General features: G+C 47.4%; 1 protein-coding gene across 1 annotated transcript; it reads right to left on the bottom strand.

Moving 5' to 3' along the window:
• Positions 1–2,463: 2,463 nt before the first annotated feature.
• On the bottom strand, positions 2,464–23,446 carry LOC129582911 (serine/threonine-protein kinase fray2-like). Its single transcript, XM_055474540.1, has 2 exons — positions 22,874–23,446; positions 2,464–3,823 (listed from the first exon to the last, which is right to left on the bottom strand). The coding sequence occupies exon 2, from the start codon at positions 3,805–3,807 to the stop codon at positions 2,464–2,466; it is 1,344 nt and encodes a 447-aa protein (XP_055330515.1). The 5' UTR covers positions 3,808–3,823; positions 22,874–23,446.
• Between the last annotated feature and the right edge of the window lie 25 nt (positions 23,447–23,471).

Below are 23,471 nucleotides of genomic sequence, written 5' to 3'. Positions count from 1 at the left end.
ATTAATCAAATGTAGACTAGGATCCTCCATTTCTGACTCGTAAAGGTCACAGGTCCTGTCCACCGTTTTCTGCACTTTGGCCCATTCCGCTCCGTTGAGCAAGTCCGCGCATCCGCAATGCGACTTGTAATCACAATCCGCTTGAGAATCAGGTGCGTATCAAGTACGACTTAGGAATACTGCTTCATCTTTGGAATACGGTGCGTATCAATTGTACGACTTAAAAATGAGATCCGTTAAAGGTCATGGAGGGACGTCATGTAGACAAGCGTAATTCGCTTCCTCCCTGATAAAGGTCATCCTTTATTGAGATGATCCGTTGAGATGTGCGACTCGTTATGGGTTAATGGTCCCAAAAGGTCATGCGACTTGAATTCCGATACGGTGACTCTCTTGGGCGGTAATGATCCCAAGGGTCATCCAACTTTTCTTCAAACTTCCATTAAAGGTCATGGAGGAACTTAGCCGATTTGTACCGACTTTCAAGCATTTCTTCGCTTGCCCCCCTGGTAAAACTTTTAAGTTGACCTTTCCGTCGCACATCCAACTTCAATATGCCTCGAGCGGCCAGAGTGCCGGCAAAGTTTACCGTAGCATCTCTGATGGGGCCGGCTAACTACCGTATTAAATTAACCCCACGACGCTTCCACATTTAATCTTCCACATTCCACTTCCACATTCCACATTCCACATTAACTCTTGTTCGCCGCTTGTGGCCCAACTTCGGTACAAGAGATCCGGCTTGGTTACCGCTATTTCTCTCGTTAATTTTCAACACTGAATCGCTCGGAGAGATTGCCGGCATAGTTTACCGTAGCAACTCTAATGAGGCCGGCTGGCTGCCGCATCAAATTCACCTCATTAATATTTCCACCTGTTGTCTTTCTCTTTTTCGCCGCTTGTGGCCCACTTTCGTATGCAAGAGATCCGGCTTGATTACCGTAGTTTCTCTTGCCAATTTATAACACTGAATCGCGTAAGGAGGAGAGCCGGCTAACTGCCGTAGCAACTCCTTTGGGGCCGGCTTTATAGACCGAATCAATTTCAACCCCAATCGATGCTCCACATGATTTCTTTATCCTTTCTGATTCTGTGCTATAAATGCTGAAAACAACAAATACACGAATACGGTTTATGTAAACAAGTCATAACGCCCTTATATACAACACCCTGTTCCATTTTTCTGGCGTACCGACATATGCCGTTGACGCCTTTTTAATAGTTTGGTCCTGACGATCAACACTATTCCATTTCATTTGAGTCGCCCTCGCCATCTCTTGGCGGGCGCCTCTTAGCGTTTTCCGGTTGATTACGGTCAGACGTCCGGTCAATTGGTTCCATGGAATCAACTGCCATGACCTTTTCCGGGTCAACTTCTCGCTGACCACGGCCTTTACCTTGGCGACTTCTTTTAACCGCCTCGACTCGATGGCGTGCGTCATTTTCCTCCAACCGGAGTCTCCGGTTGTTAGGGTCATCCGCCAATCTCCGTTGCACGTCGGCGAGGTTATCGCGGAGTTGCTGGTTCCGTAGGCCACGTCGTCCAATCTGGTTAGGAGCGCATTCTGGGCGCCGATCGCTTTTCTTTACAAGGAACTCGTCGATGTACATTTCAACTCCGTCAAAAGGTTCGACGTAGTCGCTTCCCATGGTGTCTTTAATCTTATTAATCCTCTCTTCCACTTGGGAGGCATGGCGTTGTGTAAGATTGCCCTTTTCCATTCGTATCTTGCACTTTTTCAACGCCTTTCTCGCCGTATGGGCTATCCCGACATGTTCCATCGGTTCTCCCAATTTCGCCACGTGAGGTCGGAAGAGCGGTGGGATATCGTCCTTCATAGTATTTGACACCAACTGGTTCTGTGTCTTATAGTGTGCCAATCTCGCAGCGAAGACCTTCTGCCCCATCCTTCTTGCGGCATGGTCTTTAGGATCCAAGTGTAATCCGATCGATGCTCTTGCTGCAAGCAACTTGAAGGCTGGATTCACATGTCGTAAGACAAACTGAGCCACATATTCTTGTCGTTCGGGATAATCTCTATAATAGAATTGTGTCATCCCGATTGGGTCAGTCGTATCCAGTGGCACGTCCAACAAATTCAAATCCAATAGGCTATGTAAATCCGTTTCGTCGGATAGGGAGGTAACAATCCCTTGCTGAGTCGCGGGGAATGTACAATTGACGGAAAATTCCTTGTTCCACTCCCTCTTTAATTTCTTTCGCATAGCCCGAATCGAATAAAAAGTGACGCAGCTGATTGAGAATTGTGTGAATCTTATTTGCATCCGCCGAATCGTCTTCAATCCCCATGTATCGGCAGATTTCCGTCTTTTGTTCATCGGTGTCGCGCATATCATATACCATGTCGACTGTATCGGGGTTCGCGTTCATTCGAAATCACTGTCGGACCATTTCTTCGCCGACCGCGGCTGAACCGATCATCATATCATCTTCGGACTCCACTACATGAACACTGATTCCATCCGCTGATACTTCGGGGGTGAATCTTCCCGTTCTGCGCTCGATGACCTTTTGCTTGCGCCAGATTCAAAACCCGCATAATACCTTGCTCTTTCCTGCCATCGTTTATCCTGTGGGTCTGGCGTTCGATTTCGCGTGTGTTCGCGCCTTTTATCCCATGACCTTTCGGGTGTTGACATTCTAACATTGCGGTTGCGGAATCCAACTTCCAACGGCACCTGATGACCTTTCTTTTCAGGCTCTGTACGGTAAGTCTCCGCACGCCGTTGCTCTTCACGTCCTCTTGTCGCGGCCAAGATCTTTGCCGTATCGATTTTCCGCTGAATGCTTGTCTCAGTTATCTCGTTTCCATGGCGCACCCATCCTCTTCCGCCACGGTAATCGCGATCACGGGAACGTTCGCGTGACCTTTCGCTGCGGTAATCCCGTGTCCTTTCACGAGAATGTTCACGTGACCTTTCGCTCCGCCTTTCAGAGATTCGCTCGTGTTCCCTTGAATGTCCGCGTGACCTTTCTCTATGCGGAGGGGAACGGGGCCGTGTGAACACGTCATCTCGTCTGAATCCTCTGAGCGCCTGTAGAACATTACTCTCATTCTGACGGGATTTGCGTAGCTCCTCCATACGTTCTTCAACTGCCTTCCTTATGTATGGTGCCGGAGCGAAACCCTTCTGCAGTCTCAACTTTTCCCGCAACAGTGCATCAAATAGTTCCTGTTGCATAGCGGCCGGATCACTCGTCAGCGTATCAATCTGAATAATCAGAGACTGACGTGTCAGCTGTGCTTCATCTTCGTTGAGGCTGGCTGTCGGTACATTTGAACTCGACGGGTTTGGCAGCGCCTCTCGTGCAGCCTGTTCGCTCGCCTTTTGGTTAGCCGCATTGATCTTTGCCCGGAGTTCGTCCTCCAACTGTTGCTGCCGCATCTTTTCCTGTTCCTCCTCAAATTTCTTTCGGTATGCGTCCGTTTGTGGGCATTTTAACGGCTCCAAGGTCTCGTCCCATCCACTTTCGTTATTCTGGATCGCTTCCCGGTAACGATCCTCCAGTAGCATTCGTTCTTCAACTGGGATACTGCCGTAATTCCTCGCACTGATGAGGTTTCGAAAGACATCCATGTTCCCGCGTTTGGCTTCCATAAGTCCCACGAGTGAGACGATGTGTGGGTCCCCCAACTTGTGAACACATGTGTAGCACGGGAACTTCTTATCAACTTTTCTGTTATTCCTTAAACAGTCCGGACACTTTGGGTTATAGCCCGTAGATCTGTTTATCTCCGATGCGGATCCTGAGCTTTTAGGAGTGGCCTGACCTTTCTGTGCCATTTTCTCCGTTTTGAATCTGCAATCAGAAAACAATCCATCAAGTAACTTTTCCACGTTAATCTTTTCCATCTTATCCATTATCAAGGCTTCTCTAGCATTTTTACGCCTATTCCGTTACTGAGCTGAGACTTTTCCTAGCTCCTGTATCCCTCTCTATCGCTATAACGTGGTGACCTTTCTCACGTTATCAGCACTTTCTGACTACTGTGACCTTTTCTATTAGTCTTATTGCTGCTACTTCTCGAGTTGACCTTTTCACTCTCAATCTTCCGCAAAACTTTTCTCATTCGTTTTTAACTATTTTATGCTTTTCTGTAATAAGCAGGGTTCATTACTCGCTGCCTATTACACTCGTCCCCTTCATTCGGACTCTTTCGCCGGCGGGTTATACGGTTTGAAGTCCACTCGGCCGTCCTTATTAATATGCAGTGCATTCTCCGCGATCAGAGCTTCAATGGCGTTTTTGATCCACTCTTTATCGTTTTCAATGTTCAATTCTCCCAGTTCATAATGGACGGCCATGAAGTTCGAAAGGTCATTCCAAGACGCTCCGTTGGTACCACCAATGGCGTCCAAAGCCACATCTGTGATGGCTATCTTCCAGGCCTCCAGCTCCATTTTAAGTCTGGGTGTGCGGTCCGTGCCCTGTTTCGGAAGGTAGTAAATAACTTTGTTGTCCTTGTTATATTTGCATCCCAACTTTCCTTCCTTATACGCCCGTTTAAGGACTCGCTCGCTCATGCTGAGTGACGATCTTCCTTTAGAATTTTCGGCGACTTGTCTTTTCAGTTCCGTCCCGAGCATCTCGTGTGCTCTGTTAATCTGAATCGCCGCCTGGACTTCGTTCCATGTCCGGTTATTAACATCCAACGGTGCTCCTAACGTGTAATCTGTCGGCTCTTTCGTTTTTGTACCGCTAGTCTCCGTTTTCTGGGGGGATATTGCCGAGTCCGTTGGGTCAGTTGTCTCCATTTCGTCAATCCTCAATTTCGCCATTGAACCAGATGATGACTGTGCCGATTTCGGTTCATCAGCTTTCTCCTTCTGTGGTAAAGTCTCGTGACCTCCCACTTCATCTGCTGACTTCGGCCGCTCTTTCTCAAAAGCCTCCTTCAATGGTGTGAACAATGATTTCTGGTACACCTGTCGCGCAGATGCAGCTTCTGCTTCTGCCGCTGCCTTGTCCATTGGGAGCATGACCTTTTCTTTCTCCCGTTTTTCTGAAGTCCCATGACCTTTCGGTTGAGTTTCTTCCGTCACAGTTCCAGATGTCTCTTGACCTTTAGGCTTTTCTGTCGCCGGTTCCAAAGGCGTTGGGGCTGATTTGTCATCGTCACTTTCTTCCGATTCAGTATCCATGGGTCCCTTCTTTTTCGACACTTTCGGTGCTTGTGCTTTAACCCGAACTGTTTCTTCCTCCGCTGTTAACTGCGCGATCCGATTCAGTATGGGAGTTGTTGGATCTCCACTCGATGGCACCTTATCCATCTCCTGACTCTCGGACATATGACAGTGGACTTGTTTTTCCGGCGGTATCAGGCCTACTCTCGTATATCGAATCGGGTAACCTTTATGTGCGTTTGTTGTAGAGAGGATGTTCTGTTTTATCATCCTGGGCAACACGCGTTCAGTGGCCGTGTCGATTTCCTTTATCAGTCCCTTTCCGTCATTCCACACGGCGTTAATGTATTGGCTGATCCGGTGACTCGTTGACCCCAACGGGCTTGTCATTCCCGCGACTGCCCTTTCTACTCGCATTGAGGTGTCTTCATTTGGAGTCGTCAGCGACTTGTCCGAGCTTGACGGTCTGAATAGTTTAGCCTTATACGCGAAATTCGGATGTTTCTGGAGAAGTTTTCCCGCATTCCGAGCGTATTCCAATACCACATCGAATTTCTGTTTGGTAAAACTACGGTGTTTATCCTTCCTCAGGTATTTCTTTAAACCCGTTCTGAATTTGGACGTTACTGATGTGGTTCTTACTCGTGTAAAGTGCTTCTCCGCTCCATTGAACGCATCAATAATTTCGTCAATCGTGGTCATATTATCACTGTCTGGATCTTCGAATTCTGCTTCATCTCCCGAGTAATCGAGTTTACTTTCTCCATCCGGTTCGATGTAATTGGCCATTGCCAATGCGTCGATTTTCATGGCCTCTTTTCCTTTCTTTTCCAACTTTGTTGGTTCGCTCTTTGCTTTTTTCCCTCTCTCAAGAGCCTCCGCTAGGCTTCCTGGCTCCGCGGTTCTGGGTCTAATCGTTTTCGGGTCCATGTGTGACCTCGTACTAACCGTCGAAGTACTTGGAAGGCTCACTTCCGATGCTTCCGATTCACGAGACGTCTCTCGTTTTGCCTTTTCTCGCATTCCTTTTTCCCTACGCTCTTTCGGAGTAGATGCCGAGATGACAACTGGAACAATTTGTTTCACAGCTATGACCTTTCCTTTGGATGTTGACGGCTCAGGCTCGGTGACCTTTGACTTTGATGTCGCCGATTCGATAACGAATTTCTTTGGGATAATAGGTACGGATGACCTTTCTTCCGCTTCACCGACTGATTCATCCAATATCTCGACATCATGGGACGACGGTTCGTCTTTCTTCTTTCTTTCTCCCTTTTTCTTCCGGGCGCTCGTACTCTCGCTTTCATCACCACTCTTTTTCTTCTTATCTTCTTCTTCCTTCCGTTTCTTTAGGAATTCACCTTTCTTGACCTTCTCACGGTTCATGGCCTCTTCTAGTTTAGCCGCTTTCCTCGGTTTGACGACCACTTTTGGGGGCTGTTTATCTTCCTCGGGCTCCTCGGCCCTGTCGTCGTCTTCGTCGGCCTGTTCCTCTGCCGAATCATCGTTAGCTTCCTCCTCTTCTGATTCTTCCAGTTCCGATGGTCTCCGGGTACTCTCCGTTCCTGCCTTTTCGGCTACAGAGGCCTCTGCCATCTCTCCGGCTCCACCTTCTTGTGCCGGGTCTAGGGCCTGACCTTCCAAGTGTGGTGTTTCTTTCGTCTGTCCCTGTGTGACGATCTCCCATAAGGGGTTTTTCTTTGCGTCATAAAACACCGTCTTGTACGCTCCGTTTTCCATTTTTCTTGTGAGTCGGAAATGAGCTTCGTCTATCTCCGCTCGATGTCGCATCATGCTGATCAGCGTATTCGCTTGAACTAGAGGATCCTGACGTTGACTTACTGGTATTAAGTTCCACAACTGTTCAAGTGCTTCCCGATTGGCGTGCTCGGCGCTTTCTTCTGACACGTCCCATGGAGCGTATGGAATCGGATCTCCTGTGATCGGGTCAACAATTACCGCGGTTATACACTCCGTTGTCCCATCGCCGTAGTGGATTGTCAGCGTCACTTTTCTGCACGTTCCATCGGTATATTTCAGGATCGACTCGTAATCGTCTAATGTTCGCTTGCTCGGGTCTGGGTCTGCTGTCGGTTTCGGCCGAATTCTCTCTTTCGTCAGCAGTTTCCCGTCCACTGTGTATGTATATGCTAAGTGGTCGTCATTTGTGCCCACCTTAATACGGATCCATGCGTTTTCTTCGACCGCAACTTTGGACACCACGTGCTTCATCATCTGAATGAGGACTCTCGGGTTATGACGTTCCTCCGGGGGAATGAACTGTAATGCCTTATTAACTTCTGTCTTCGCTCTTTCTCCAATTTCAGTTTTGACTGACTTGTCCGCGAGGGGATTGTATGACTCGATCTCCTTATTCGTTCTTTTATCAACGATCCGAGCGGTGACCTTTCGTTCGTTATGGTCAGTTCCAGTGTATTTGACTGTAAAAGTCCGGCACTTTGGAAGTCGAACTGAAGCAGCTTCAGGGTCCGGCGGCGTGGGTGGTGCACTCTTTCTACCCACTGGGATCGGTGGTTTACTCGTCGTGACCTTTTTCGTTCGCCGCTCCTTCTTGTCACTTTCCTTTGGACTTGTCGTCGGTGACCTTACTCTTTTTCCACTCTTTACAGTCCCGCTAGACGGCTCTGTAACCGAACTAGTACGTCCGCGTACTGATCCTGCAGTTGAACTAGCCCGTGACCTTTCTGCTCGTTCGGTTAATTCTGTCTCAATTTTTCTCTTTGTTTCCAGGAGAGCACTGTCCGACATCTCCTCTACTGGTGCTTCGACTGATGCCCGTGATGGCCCCGCCGCGCTGCTTGCTGGGGGTTCCCTTTCCTTGGGAATTGTCTTAAGAAATATCTGTATCTTCTCGATCATCGGCGGCCATTTTCTGTTGGTTAGAGCCGGATGATATTGTTTCATCGAGGCGATTCTGATCGCTAACTCTTTACGTTTCACTTCGATGCTTTTAGTCTTTTCCTTCATCGCGATATGGACCGCTTTAATGATCGCATCCAGACTCATCAACCTTCCGTAGAATGCATGTTCGTCCTCGACTCGCATGTGAATTCTATAGAGATCCCGGCACATTCGGTTAAAGTCCCCAATGGCCGTTGTATCAGCGGCTGTCAGTCCTTCTTCGTTGCCGACTATCACGTTCAGTCGCGCATCATCTTCTTTCATGTCCAACGGAAGTTTTGGTGAGTAATCGTGCACCGTTGGTTCACCCGGGGGCGTTGCCCGTAGACCATCTGGTCCGACCTGCTCCAAATTTGGCCCCAGCGACGGTAGTACGCCTCGCGGTCGTGGTGAATCAAATCGATTTCCTCCTCGCCTCCCTCCTTTTTGTGGCGAGTTTCTAAGAAATCTTTGCGCTCCCAGTTGCTGCGGTGTTCTCATTCGAGGCGTTCCGATGTCTAACAGTGATAGGCCTCCCGATTCTGGGAAGGGCGGCAATATCGGAGATGACCTTTGCGACTGGGTCGTTAACATTCCGCCAAATCCTCCATGTCCCATAAATCTACTTGGTGTAGTCTGTTGCGGTGGTGGCATCAACATTCTTGTCGGTCCCATCACTTGCGGCGGTCCCATCGGTGGGGTATACGCTCCTGGATGCGGTTGATAAGGGGCGCTCGTTATTTGTCCCGAATACTGGGTTCCGGCAGGTAAGCCGTGGTGCACCCAGTTTACTGTGTCCTGATAAGTCGTCTGCTGTCCCGGATCGTGATACACATAATACTGCGGGCTGCCATAATAACCTCCCTGGCCTGGCTCGTTCTGTGCCGTTCCTGCTGACGACTTCGACCCTTCGCCATATGAAGTGTCGTATCCGTATTCACCTTCCATTCTTTTCGGGGTCGATGCCTTTAATGGATTTCCAATACTTTCCGAATCCGAGTTCTCTGAATTCTGGCGTTCCAATCTATCCATTAACTGAGCTTACCTTCTGTAACAATGAAACAATAATGGTTAGCTGTCATAACGATGATGACCTTTTCACAGCTTCCCAACTCCTATTTTTAATGAAGTGAACCCTTATTCATGTTTATGTGGGTTATTTGTCTTTGCGTCTTTTAGTTATCCGATCAAGAAGTTCTTTGTCGGCCGCATCTTCCACTTCACCTTGCTGGGTCAGCAATTCTGTAGGAGTTATTTTCTTTTTCTTCTGTTTGACTTGTCGCTCGTCAATTGCTTTCGCTATATCACGGCCCAATTGCTCAGCTTTTGATTTGACCGCTTCTATCTCCTCTTTTCTCTTTCTTATGAGGTCGTTTTCATTGCCGGTAGCAGTGCGTGGTTCGAAATTCGGGTTTGGTGAAAATTTTGGATCGCGCTCTGGTATCTCGGCGCCTATCTGCCGCTTCGAAAGGTCATCGACGTCTCCGGTGACAGTGCGTGGTTCGAAAAAAGGATCTTGGTTCGGTTCAAGTTCTTTTTGCGAAGCGCGTTCGGCTACTTCATCTTCAGTTCCTGGTGACCTTTCTGTCAAATTTCCAGCTTCTGTGTTTAACTTGATTGTAACTGCTGTTTCAAAATCCTTATCTTCTTTCCTTTTTCTTCCTCTTTTCTTTATTGGTTTATCTTCGCTTTCACTCTTGTTCATCCGAGCTTCATCCGTTTCGGGTAGGGGAGGTGGTTCGAAAGGAGTCTCTTTTTGGGGCTTAAGCTCTGCGTCTTCATCCGGCAATGGCGGGTGCCATAACTTCAAGCGATCGATCGAGACCACCTTCAAGTCCGCTCCTTTCTTTGGGTTTTGTTCAATAACCTCCGCTTCGTTTGCTCGCGGGAAGCTAATGATCTTCCATACCTTGTCATATTTCGATTTGAAGTCCGATTGGTTCTCTTTCTTTCCTTGTTTCGTATCCTTTGGAAGTCGTATCAACACAAGGTCGCCGACTTTGAAGTTCGGTTCCGATTTCTTCTTGTTATAGATTTCCGCGTTCTTTTCGTACGCATCTTTGATGTTACATCTCGCCACTTCTTCGGCAAAGGTCAAATTCTTCTTCATGGTCTCTACCCATTCGTCTGGAGTTCCATAATCATCGGGTATATTCGTTTTTGTGACCACGTCTTCCGGCATTGTCATTTCTCTGCCGTGCAGCATATAATATGCTGAATATCCGGTCGTGGCGTGTACGACTCTGTTCATCGCCGAAATGACATATGGGAGGTACTTATTGAACTTTCTTTCATTCCCCGCTTTCAAGTATTGCGCCAAGCCATCCGCAATAGTTTGCATCTGTCTTTCAACTTGGCCTTGACCTTCTGGATGATATGCTGTTCCGAATGTGTGTTTGATCTTAAACACATTGGTGACCTTTGTCAACACTTCAGCTGTAAAGTGTCGTCCACGATCCGTATGTAGGATGTGCGGTGCTCCGTGCACCAGTATCACGTGCTTGACGAACACTTTTGCAAACTCTTTCGCCGTTGCTGTCTTCATCGGTACTGCTATCACATATTTGGTCAGCTGATCGATGAATACTGCTATATACTTATATCCGCGTTTCTTCGTTGGTAACAACGGTCCTTTCAGATCCGCGTAAACTCGGAAGAACGGATGTCCCACTTTAATCTCTTGCAATTTCCCGGGTGGGCATTTCCTCGGTGTCTTACGAAACTGACATCCTTGACAGGCAGTTATATAATTCTTTACATCGGTACTCATTCGATCCCAATAATATCTCAATCGGATTGCTGTCAATGTCTTCTCGAATCCCAAATGTCCCGCTGCTTTCTCATCGTGCAATGCGTGGATTATCGCTCTTCGCATTGACAACGGTACCACATATGACCTTTCAAGTTTTCCATTTTTATCCTTTACTCGGTACAGTATGCCATTCCATAACTGGTAATGAACTTCAAATTTCGATCGCGTTTCGGCATCTGGTAGATGTTTTAATTCATCTATTATCATCGCCAGATGGGGATCCTTCAGCTGTTTATTCCGCAACTGCAAGTTCGAGTCATCTTCTTCCTCCTCATCGCCTTGTAAGTTAACAATACGGACTGTTGCCGTACTGAGTTCGTTCCAATCCTTGATGACCTTGCACCGCGGTAACGGTTTGTACCTCTTTTTTGTCTGTTTTGGGAATCTCAACAACTTGATCGGACACTCATTCAGCGCTTGTGTCACTTTGTCCTTTTCCCAAAGGTCATTCCGACTTTCCACCGTTTCGTCAAGTCCGGTGACCTTTCCATTTTGATCTCCGAATTCCGCGTTAAGTCCGGTGACCTTTCCATTTTGAGGTTCTGGTTCCACTTCAAGTCCGGTGACCTTTAGGTCACTCACGGTGGGCAACCAACTTTTTACCCGGTTCACTTTTGCTTCCGTTTCAGCCGACTCGTTTGCCGTAGCTGAGGTGACCTTTAACCGTTTTTCCCTCTGTTCCACCATCTGTAAGAATAGCTGTCCAATTTCAATCGCTGGTTCTTTTGTGTCAAATTCTTTCTTATAATCTTCAAAATTTGGAATTTCGTCGAATTCTTCTTCATGACACGTTGGCCCTTCGATCGGCGCTCTTGATAACGCGTCCGCATTGTCACAATACTTTCCCGGTTTGTATTCAATTTTGAATTGGTGACCCTGTAACGCCATTGCCCATCTCGTCAAACGCGGGTTCATTCCGACTTTGTTCGTTTCCGACCTCAATAGGTTGGTCAGCGCCTGGTGATCCGTTCTTACGGTGAATTCCGCATAGTCGATGAATGGCTTGAACTTTCTGACAGCAAAGACCACTGCCAGGCATTCCCATTCTGTTACACCGTAATTTCTTTCTGCTCCGTGTAAAACGCGGCTCGCGTACGCGATCGGATGGCCGTCTTGTGACAGTACCGCTCCAATTCCTTCTTTACTCGCGTCGCATTCAATAACGGTTGGTTTCGCCGGGTCGAATTTTGCCAATACCGGACCTTCACATAGCAGTTGTTTCAGGCTGTTGAATTCCTCTTCATGCACCTTTGTCCAGTCCTTCTTCACTTGTTTATCTTGTCTCAGTAATTCATACAAGTGGCAAGTCTTCTGTGCATATCCCATTATGAACTTGCGATAATAGTTCGCCAGTCCAAGGAATGACCTTAACTGTCTTTCTGTTTGAGGTCGTTTAAATTCTGAGACTGCGGTGACCTTTTCAGGATCCATTCGAATTCCGTCTTCACTGAGTATATGACCCAGAAATCCCATTTGTCTCATTCCAAATTCACATTTCGTCGGTTTAATCGTGAATCCTGCTTCGACTAGGCTCATCAATACATTCCTCAAATTCTGCAAAAAGATCGCCCAAGTCTTTCCGGCGAAAATCACATCATCAATGTACCCGAAAACGCAGCCTTTTCTTTTCGCTTTCGACAGTACTTTATCCATGCACAATTGGAATGTCGCTGGTCCATTACAAACTCCAAATGGCATTCTTTTAAAACGATACATTCCATCTTGCGTTACGAAGGTCGTTTTGTTGATTGACGCTGGATCCATCGGGATCTGCCAGAATCCACTTTGTAAGTCCATTTTTCCGTAGTATTTATTTCCTGCGCACGCATCAAGTAACTCGTCCGGATTCGGTAACGGGTAATTGTTCTTCCTCGTCAACTTATTCAGCATAATATAGTTGACACAAAATCTGGTCCCCATCGTTCCGTCGCCGTTCTTTTTCACAGCAAGCACGACTGGAAAGCTCCACTCGGCATCTGACGGTTCAATTACATCTTGTGCCAGCATCTCTTCGATATGCTTCGATATGAATTCGCGGCCTGTCCAACTCGTTCTGGCCGGGTTACATTTAATTGGTTTCGCATCTCCCGTATCGATAACGTGAGTGACTCCTTTCACATCTCCATACGGTTTCTTTGATGTCGGTAAGACCTTCCAGAATTCCCAGAACGCGTTATACACGTCGTTCTTTTGTTCCTCCGTGAGGTCAGGTCCTAATTTCAGATTTCCAATTATCTTTGTCAATTCGGCTTTCGTTGTATCATCCACCTCAGGGTCTTCGAGTACGTTCTTTACTGTCCCAGCATTGACCTTTACGTTTTCCATATGTTCATACGGCTCCACGTAGCCGAGCAGCTGATTTTTCTTCACAATCTGGTATTTGCTACTGTGATTCGCAATGACGATTTCAAAATATTTTCCTCTATGGTCCGTCACTCCTGCCAACGGTTGCACATCAGTTTGTTTTGAGCTGGTGCATATTTTCCCATCTTGACCTTTACCCGTGTGCAGTTTGACGGTTTCAATTTGATCCGTTGGTCGCTGTAGACTTTAATGACCTGTTTTGACAGTCTTGCTTTCTCTATTCTCAGTCTTCTGACTTTTATCTCTTTTTCTTTTTCTTCGTTAACTTCGTCATCTTCGTCCAAATCCAACAAGTCTTCTTGTTCTGAAAGGTCACTGACGCCTGAATCTTCCGAAGTCGTTGAATTATCACTGGAACTCGTCCATTCCGAGTCCGAATCGCTGCTCTCGTATTCCTGTGCAGCGGCTTGACCTTTGTCAGCCTTTTCAAGTGGACGCTCATCAACTCCTTCATCATCTGATGAAAGGTCACTTCCGTTTTTTCGCGAATCGCTAAGTTTTTTTGCTTTCGAATTTTTGAGCAGGGGTTTGTCCCCTTCTTTTGCCTTTCGCCCATTTCGTGCAGCGACTCTTGGGTGACTCCTTGCTACTCGGATTCTCGTTGGTGACCTTTCCGCCTGATCGGAGTTTGGCCTTTCTTCGTCCGATTTTGACTTTTCCATTTGCTCGAGGTTCGTTAATGGCTTTTCGGTCAACTCGACCGGCGGACATTCCTCACCGTTATCGAGTGACCTTTCCCCGTTTTTTGCCTCAGTTACTGGGTTTTGTTGGTCATTCGATATCCTTTCAACCTCCTCTTTAAACTTCTTCCACATTTCTCCTCTGTCCGTTAACATTTGTGCAACGTCGAAGGCCGATTTTGAACTTCCTTCTGTTTCATTCGATCCTCCTTCAGCTATCTCTTTGGTCGTGTCCTCCTTCTCGGTTTCTTGTACAGTGACCTTATCCACTTCATCCTGTTGGGCTGTTTCATAACCTTTAGGTCGTTTGGGACCAACGAAAACACAATTTGCCATCAGCTCTTCGGTGACCCAGTCATCACTCGGAATCGTTTCGTACATGCACCACGTATCACCACCTCGTTCTGGGTATTCCACTCCATCCGGATCTGGTGCAAAGGTCACCTTTTTCTTTTCTATTAACCCCGGTAACCTTCTTTTCCGGGTTACTTGCAACTCTCGCATTTCCTTTATGTCGAATATAGGAATCTCCGCTTCAAATTTCGTCCAATATTTATCGAATATATCCCAGTCTTTTTCTTTTAGTGCTTTGCAGAACTCCACCACTGACTCGTATACCGGTGTACCGAGTCCTGTCGGGAATATGACTGTTCTCCCTTGACCTTTATACATATGGTTTATGCGAAAGTCCCAGAACAGTTCTATCCTCGCTTCTTCCCATAGCTGTACTTCCTCGTTCATTGAGTCTATCTCTCTTTCAAGTTTTCGCTCGGTTAATACCGGGTCGAGAGGATCTTGGATTCCGTCATCCACTCGTTGCTGCCAATGGTTCAGCCATTTTCCTCTTCCCGTAATGAAGTTTTTCACACATGACAACCAAGTCCGATATCTATTCCAATGATACCGCTCGATGTGTGGTTTCCACATTTCGTTTGTTCGCATGATGCTTTTCGTTTTCTTTTGGACTTGACCTTTAAGATCTGCCAGTGAGGCGTTACATTTCGGCCATTCTGAAAGGTCATCTTGGGAGGCGTCTTGGCAACATTCAGTGCATTCCCATTGTGGTTGCACTCTGCACGGATCCTCGTAGTAACCGTGTCCGCAACTCCCCATTCGTTCTTCTTTAGTTAATATCCTTCTGCTCGTTTGCGGATTGACGACCTCTGTTTCCTGTGTCGTGGCTTTCTGCTCACCTTCGATTTCTATTACACTCGCTTCATCGGAGGATATGTCAATAGTCTCTGACTCTTTGTTCAGTTGGTGACCTTTCAATTGTTCAAGTGCTTTGTTGCGAATTTCGCTCAGGAACATCTGCTCTTCTTCGGCTATTCGTTTCGATATCCGCAACCTTTCACTCTTTTTATCCTTTCTGACTTTAGCCGTCTTTATTCCCAGTGCCTCTGGTGCTGGGATAGGCTTTGCCCACTCCATGCCAGGCACAAGCGATTCTTTCGCTGCAGCTGTCGCTTCTTTCTGTGTGGCAGCTATCTCTTCTAGTGTTGGTGACCTTTCGTCATTTTCAGTAGCAGATCGAGGTTCGAAAAAATTCGGGGTACGCTCTGGTACTCCTTGCAAATCTTTTTCTTCGGTTTCATTTTCGGTAGCAGGTCGTGGTTCGAAAAGGTTCGAAGTGCGCTCTGATTCCAAGTTCGCAACTCTTATCGCTGGTGACCTTTCGTTTTCCTTTCCCAGTGCCTCTGGTACTGGGATAACTTTTTCGACACATTCTTTTTCTGTGACTCCTTGCTCACCGTTATCTGCGATCATACTTCTCCCGTCCGGGAGAAATATGATCGCCTCATCCGTATCCGGCGCTAGCGGTTCCTTTTTCCTCTCGTTCGCTTGTTTGAGATTTCCACTTTCACTTTTCTTCTCCGGTGCCTCTGGTACTGGGATTGTCCGTTGGCTAATCTCGTTCTGCTGCACTCTCGTCATTCCCGGTGCCTCTGGTACTGGGATGACCTTTTCTCTTCCCTTTTGTGTCAGCATTGTCCGGTTTAGTGTTTTTTCAATCTCCTGTTGGATCAATTTCAACTGCTCAAATGGTGACAATTCCTTTTTCGTCTTCATTTCATTTGCCTTTCCCGGTGCCTCTGGTACTGGGATTAGCGTTTTATTAGCCGTTTGAGTATTTCTCGTCTGCTTTACAAGTTCGGTGACCTTTCCGACTTGAATTTTGGCAACTGGTTTTGGGTCATCTTCCTTCTCTTCTTCTCCTTCGTTATCCATCAATACGAACTTCTTCTCTAAGAAGTCAAATCCCAATAACACCTGTACGTCGTCACACTTCGGTCGGACGTAGAACGAATGTTCACTGGTCTTCTTTCTTAAGGTCACTGGTGCTACGCAGTAATGCGTCACCATGAATCCTGACGTTCCGCTAATTCCGTTTATCTTCACCAGTCTGTCTGGTGGCAATGGGAGCATATGAAGTCCATTCTTCTCACAAAACGGTTTGCTGATCAGCGACGTCTCAGCGCCGGTGTCCAACATTGCGTTGACCTTTATGTCTCCCACCTTCACTTCATGAGTGTACGCTTCAATTCTTTTGGGCAGTTTTCCATTTTGAATCTTCAATGTATGGATCTTGCATTTCACAGGAATTAGCGATACTGGTCCCGGATCCGTGTCGGGAAGCGCTTGTCCTTTCGCCGGATTGCTGTGACCTTTCAGTATCTCCCTCAACTTGTCAATCCTGTGTGGCACGTCAGTTCGGACATCGTAGAATTTCTGCGGTTTTTTCTTATCCGCTTGCTTCTCTGCAGCCATTTTGCCGCTGGTGACCTTTTCGTTATTCTGCACTTGCGGGTTTGCTTTTGTGCTGTCCACGTGACCTTTAGTCACTTCGTTTACCGTCTCGTGGATCAATTCCTCTTTGCAGTTTTCATTTCTTTTATCTCGCAACTTTTCAATGACTTCACTTGTTATTTGGTCAGCTCGCTTCAATTCATCTGCTTCGCTATCTTTCGTCTCATTTGGTGACCTTTCATATGTAACCATATCATATCCCTTTTGGGCCATCCATTCAATCACCTTCGCGGACACTTCGTTATTCGTTTTCGTCGGATCGGTTTGCGAAGACATTCCGTCCGTTCGAGCCGGTGACTTGTCATTGGCATCCTGTTGCAGTGCTTTTGATAAATCCCGTGGCCTTTCCGCTGCGCTACTCTGTTGCATTTGCGCCATCTCATTTGACCGTCCTTTTCGTTCATTCTGCGCTAAGTCCCGTGACCTTTCATTGCGCTTTATAACAAATCCGCCGCCTGACAGCTTTTGTATGGGAACTTGTTCTCCATAATTCAGCGGTTTATCTTTTGGCGGTGCATTTCGCGGATTATTCATGTCAGCTTGTGCATTCTTGTATTCGGTTGCGTTAAACACTGCTGGTTTCCCGGTAACCAATTCTTCTAATCTTTTCCTTTCGCCCTGTGTGCGTAACTGTTGCATGTCCCAGTAATCTTCTTGTGACATTCCACCTTTTTGTTTCGCTTTCGGTGTCATGGGTATCCACATCCCGTGATTCCCATTCGGTCTGTAGGCCACTTTTCGCCATATTTCCTTCCGTTGCAGGGTTACTGCATCCACAAGTGAATCATCGGAGTTTTGTTGTGCCAGTTCGCTATTCTTTTGCTGCGCTGTTCGCAGTGTCAAGTCTGTTTCTTGACCTTTTGGCACGGCGCTTTCACCGTAACCTTTAGCGTTCGCACTAGCTCCTTTACTTTTCACTCCGACTTTTCCCACGGAAGGTGACCTTTGGCGATTCAGTATACCCTTTTCTTCCATATACTCTCGGAATTTCGAATGGTGCACTTCTTCATCTTCTTCTGTAGTGCTATTCTGCGGCTTCTTTTGATTCAACATCGCTTGTTGAATCTTCGCATTGCGTAATGCCCGGCGTTCAGCTAGCACCTTTTCGCTGCAATACCGTGACCTTTCATTTTGCTGCGCTGTTCGCAGTGTCGCGCTACCGTCACGACAATTTCCACTCGCAGTACCATTCTGCGGTGACCTTTGGTCCCGTTGCGCGTTTTCATTCACAGTATCAATCTGTGATGACCTTTTATCCGCTTGTACTGGTTTCCCGATAACCAGTTCGTTTTGACGCTGTGACGGCATCCTTATAGCCGTTTCAATTTCCTTTTGCAATGACGACATCCATTTAGCCGTCTCAATTTGCTGTGGCGGCATCCATATAGCCGTTTGCTGTGGTTGCGGCATCCATATAGCCGGTCCACTTTCTTTTTGCGCTGACGGCATCCTTATAGCCGTTGCAGTGGTCACATTCACTGCAGTACCGTTCTGCAGTGGTGACCTTTCCGTCCCCCGTTTATCCGGTGGTTTAGGGTCGGGTCGATCAGTAGGCTCACCGGCGCCTACTGATCTTGCCCGTTTCCCTGAACCGGCGCTCCACCTTGTTGCGCGCCTTGTACATTTCCTTGCACATTTCCTTCTCCGCCGTTGTTTACCGGGACGTAATTTTGTCCGCCTCCGTTATTCTGGCCGCCACCATTGTTTTTGCCACCACCCTGTTGGTAGTTTCCTTGGCCACCTCCGTTTCCGCCGCCTCGGTTGCCGCCATTCCAATTTCCGCGGCCATAGCCTCTGTTCCTTCCTCTGAAGCCGCCACGGTAATGTCGCTTTCACTTGGTACCATTGTGTGATTAGGTCGTATCCGTTCGCGACCGCTTGGCGCCAACCACCGAGCCCGCGCAATCGTTGCCACTCGTTAAAGGCGAACAGGTTCGGGTTCTGTTCCGGTGGTGTGTTGGCGAATTTGCATCCCTGGGTTTGGTGGTTGCCGTACATACAATACTGGCACATCTGCACACCATTTGCAACCCATCCATCGATCATCTGAAACTTAAATTCCGTCCGTGACCCCTGGTTCTGCTGGAAGTTATTCTGGTTTCCTCTATTTGGCTGAAAGTTGCCTTGACCTTGACCTTGTCCCTGATTCTGGAAGTTCCTTTGACCTCCATTCCAATTTCCGTTTCCATATCCATTTCCGCCAAAGTTTCCATTTGGCATTCCCTGTTGTGGTGTCGCTACGTTCGGTGGTGCCACATTCTGGGGTGCTGGCCTCACTTGGGCCGCCGCTTGTATCGCCGCCACCATCGCGTATGTTATTGGCTGCCCCGTCTGGCAATCGATAAAGGTCACTCTTTCCGTGACCTCTCTTACAGGGGTTTCTGCACGGAATTCCATTTGCTGCTGGATTGGTGCAGCTGCCATTCTCTGTTGCGGTACGTTCTCCACCTGGCCTTGGCGGACAGTCACGTATTCCTGATTACGTTGACCTTTTGGCGCCTTGTACTTTTCATCTCCTGTTGCCCAGTGTCGGAAAAAGTCCTTTACATCGGTCGGCGTCTTACACTTTTGTATGCGCAATGCCTTATAGAGTTCATTGTCTCCTTTGCATCCCTCGATTAAGAAGCCAACTGCCTGCTTCTCAGTGATGATTCTCTTTCCTTTGAATCGCATCATCGCTTGGTAGTACTGGTCAAGTGATTCCTTTCCGAGTTCGAACTTCCTTGCATAGGCCTCTCGTAAGCCTAAGACTTCTTCGTCTCGGTCACCATACTCGTCTTTGAATTTCTCCATCCATTCTTTGACTGTGTACTCAATTCCGTCTTCTGATGCTATGTCCTTTTCTCCTTCGAACCAACCTTTGGCCGGCCCTTTTACCGCGCTGGCTATTTCAATCATTATTTGCTTATCAGTAAGCTGGTAGGTATCCTGGGTTTCTTTCACCAATCTTGTCCAACCATTGATGGTGTCACGGCTGCCATCAAAGGTCATCAAAGGCGTTTTCCGGGCCATGGAATCAAGCGCTTTCGCTAATGCGAATCCCCCTCTCAAGTTGTCTTCTTCTTCGCTGCTCTCATCATCGTTTTGGTTTCGCCTCTGCTTTGCGTAGCGGGATTTCCTCGGACGCTCCTGTCGACTAGGGGGTCTGTCCCGTCGCCCTTCGTCGATGAACGCGTTGACTTCGATATGTGGGGGAAATTGTGAAGGTTCACCTCGGCTCGAGTGTGAATAACCTGATGGTGGTTCCTTATCCTTATCGTCTTTGACCTTTTCACCGTCTTGTTCTACTTTGACATTTCCTTTGCCGGTGCCAGTTCGTAAGGGCGTTTCGAAATGGAAGCTTTTGCCCGTGCCCGTTTCGTGCGCCTTGCTGTAACTGGGCGGGGGCGATTCCACTGTTGCTGTTTTGGCTTCGTATCGCAACAGCTGTTCATCTTTGTGTTTGTTTGACGTTTGGAGTGCCTTGTTCTCGTCCTCTAGGCGTCTGTTCCTTAGGGTAAGCTCATCCCTTTCTCTCCTCAATTCAGTGTTTTCCTGTTTGACCTTCTGCGTATGGTCATGTAATTGGAAGGTTTTTTCTTTCGTGACCTTTTCATTTTCCTGTTCCATCTTATTGATGTGTTCGGCCAATTGAGTCACTTCTCTTTCCAATTTCGTATATTCTTCTGCTGCTGCTTTCAGCTGACTCTTCATCTGGGTGACCTCGTCTTCTCTCGTCATTGCCGTTTGCGTCATATCGATCAACTCCGTGTTGAGTCTGATGATCTCCTGTGTCTTCTGATGAACCGCTTGTTGCCATTCTTTGTCTTTAAGCTCGAGCGTCGTGACCTTTACGTCCAAGAGGTGTGCCTCGTGCTCCCACCTCATGCCTTGTTCGGCGATCGTCTGTGCAGCTTCTTTCAGCTCTTTAATCTCTTCAGTGATCTTTTTGTTATCCTCTTTCAACATTTCGTTTTCTTCCATCACCCGCTTAATTGCATTGTTTAAGCGTGCGCCTTCGGTCGCCGTGAGGTCTCTCATATCTTTGGCGACTTTAACGGCATCGTCGGCTCTTCTCTGATGATCCTGCGATTCCTTCTGAAGGGTTCCGATACTCTCGTCTCGCAGCTTCAGTTCATTTCTGAGCTTAAACACCTCGTTAGTGTTTGTCAACAACCGTTGAGTCGCATCAACGAGTTTGGCCGCGTATTCGTCTCTCTTAGCTTCCGCTTCGGTGACCTTTTGTTTCAATAAGTCACATTCGTCCTTCAATTCGGCTAAGTGCCGTGACCTTTCTGCTGATTCTTCCGACATACTCTCGTTAAGGTCATTGACTGCAAGATGACCTTCCATTTCTCTGTCATCTGCCATTTTCAAATATTCATCTGCCAATTCCTTCTGTCTTTCGTATTTGACTTTCCAGCCGTCTGCGGCACTTTGAAGGTCGCCCTGTTGCTGCTCCATGTCGAAGAGGCGGTTCTCAAGTGTCGTCAGCCTTTCTCGATATTCCTGTTTCCGCTTGTCCGCCTGACGTTCGTTTACTTCGAGTTCATTTTCCAATTCACTAACGCGTCTCCTCAAAGTTGTCGTGGGACTGTTCGGTGACGGTGGACGTACGTTGATGACCTTTCCTGTTTGCGTCCGTTCGATAAGATGCCCCGGTATCTCTTTGAACGGTGTCATCTCTTCAGCCCGGTCGGCTTGTCGCATTGCAGTTTGGAACGACATATTCATCGTCGTCTCATCATCCGTGAAATATGATTCGTTCGATTCATCTGAGACCATTGGAGTTGCCCAAAGGTCATCGCTTGCAGTCTTATCGTTCAGTGAAAGGTCATCCAATCCTAGTTCAGCCAATTCCTCTTCGGTGACCTTTGTCTGTCCAACATCCCTTTGAGCCAGGTTCACGTTCTTATCCTGCTCGTCAGTTCCGACAGTGGTAGCATCCAGCTGTGATGCCCCCACTGCTTCCGCTTCCTTTCCTGTGGTTCCATCCTCACCAGTGACCTTTTTCTGGTTCATCGGTTAACTTCCCGCTGCAGACGCGGGAGTGTGCTTCTGGTCGTCACTGGAACTTTCCTGGTTGGCGACCGCCTCGAGCGCCTTCTGATAAGTGCTATCAGAGCCTCGTGAATCCTTCTTCTCGAATGCCTTAGGCGCTCGAGTGTTCCGCTCATGTCCAACTGGACGTGAGTACGGGTACAAGTCCTTTTTGTACGGATTCGGTGCACTTTGCTGTGAGCTGCGGGAGCTTTTGCTTCCTTGACTGCTGTTGGATGTCGGTTCCTCTTGGTCTTTGTCCATGTTGATCGGATAACTTGGACGCTCCTGTCAATTGTTCTCACACACACGTTATTGTATGGTTTAAAAGGTGCCCTAAAGGTCACTTTGTACTTCCGAAATTTTTCTAAGTCCCTGTTAAAGGTCACTTTTCGATTGAAAAATTTCGGCTAAGTCCCGTTTAAAGGTCACTTTTTCGATAAAAAGTTCGAGAGATTTGCCCTAAAAGGTCGCTTTCGGACAAAACTTCGAAACAGCTTTTACAGTTCGAAACACGTTAGCGAATGAAATCCTACAGCTGCTGATATCGCTGTACCGTTATTCGGTTCAATTTCACTTCGATAAAGGTCACCGTTCGTCAGTTTTGAATCTTAAAGGTCGCTCAAATAGGTCAATCTGGTCAATTCCAATTTTTTTAGTAAAGGTCACTTTCCGCCTCAACTCAACTCAAAAGTCACTTTCCAACTCGATTTTTGTTAAAAGGTCACTTTCCAGCTCAATTTCAAGTTAAAGGTCACTTTCTAGCTCAATTTGATCAAAGGTCACTTTTCCTTTGTCTAAACTCAAAAGGTCACTTTCTGTCTCAATTATCTCGTCTCGAATCAAATTTCCCTTTACCGCTCAAATTTAACGGAAAATCCCCATTCGGGTTGTTTACCTCTTTCCTATTGGTCGGCTAGCTCAAATTATTCAGTTCAAATCTCAACCAATCACAGCTCAGATAACTGACCAATTACGTTGCTCCTCTAAAAATCTATATCTGCCTGACGTCACGGTCAACGGCCAGACATGCGCGCCGTGTGCAAAACTCCGCCTACGTCTATGCTCAGCTCAGAACGGACCAATAGAAATTGCCAATTTTACCATCTATCCAATCCCGTAATTAATAACGGTTCTCTACCTGTTGACCGTCCGTCCGTTCCGCGTTCCACGGGGAAAATGATCCGAATGATCCAGATTCTTCTTCCAACTCCGCTCCCGCGTCGCCGCTGTTCCGTAGCGTGCCTCGCGCTATTAATCTAATACTGTGCCGGCTGTGCCGTAGCAACAGTAGTGCTCTACAACCAGTTTGGAGGAGTCTGATCTGTCTTTTCCCCGTGCGCCCCTTTCGGCGCTTCGCCTCTTGTGGCCCACGGCTTAGGCTTCGCTGAAGCCTTGCCGAGTATCAGTGACACCAGTGTAGGTCTTCGCTGAAGACTCTACACCGAGGAACACTGACGACTAAACTCTTGCACTCTTGCACAGCTAAGGAAACAGCACGGTTCTTCGCTGAAGATACCGTACCGAAAACCGAAGCTGGAAATCCACGTCAGATGAGGAACTTGCACCGCTTGTGGTGTGCACTTTGCTGTGGTATAGACCTGCGCCTTGCTGGTCGCGGATAACACTTCAAATAACAGGCCAAATATGCCTGACAAATCAAATCAATTCAATCAGAGAACCGCTGTCGGCTCTGCTACCATCTAAAGCTAGATCCAGAATGGATCCAGGGACAGAGA

The sequence above is a fragment of the Paramacrobiotus metropolitanus genome, unplaced genomic scaffold (assembly GCF_019649055.1).
Source record: "Paramacrobiotus metropolitanus isolate TYO unplaced genomic scaffold, Prichtersi_v1.0 Parri_scaffold0000009, whole genome shotgun sequence".
NCBI lineage: Eukaryota > Metazoa > Tardigrada > Eutardigrada > Parachela > Macrobiotidae > Paramacrobiotus > Paramacrobiotus metropolitanus.
This window is presented reverse-complemented; position numbering and strand designations above follow the sequence as displayed.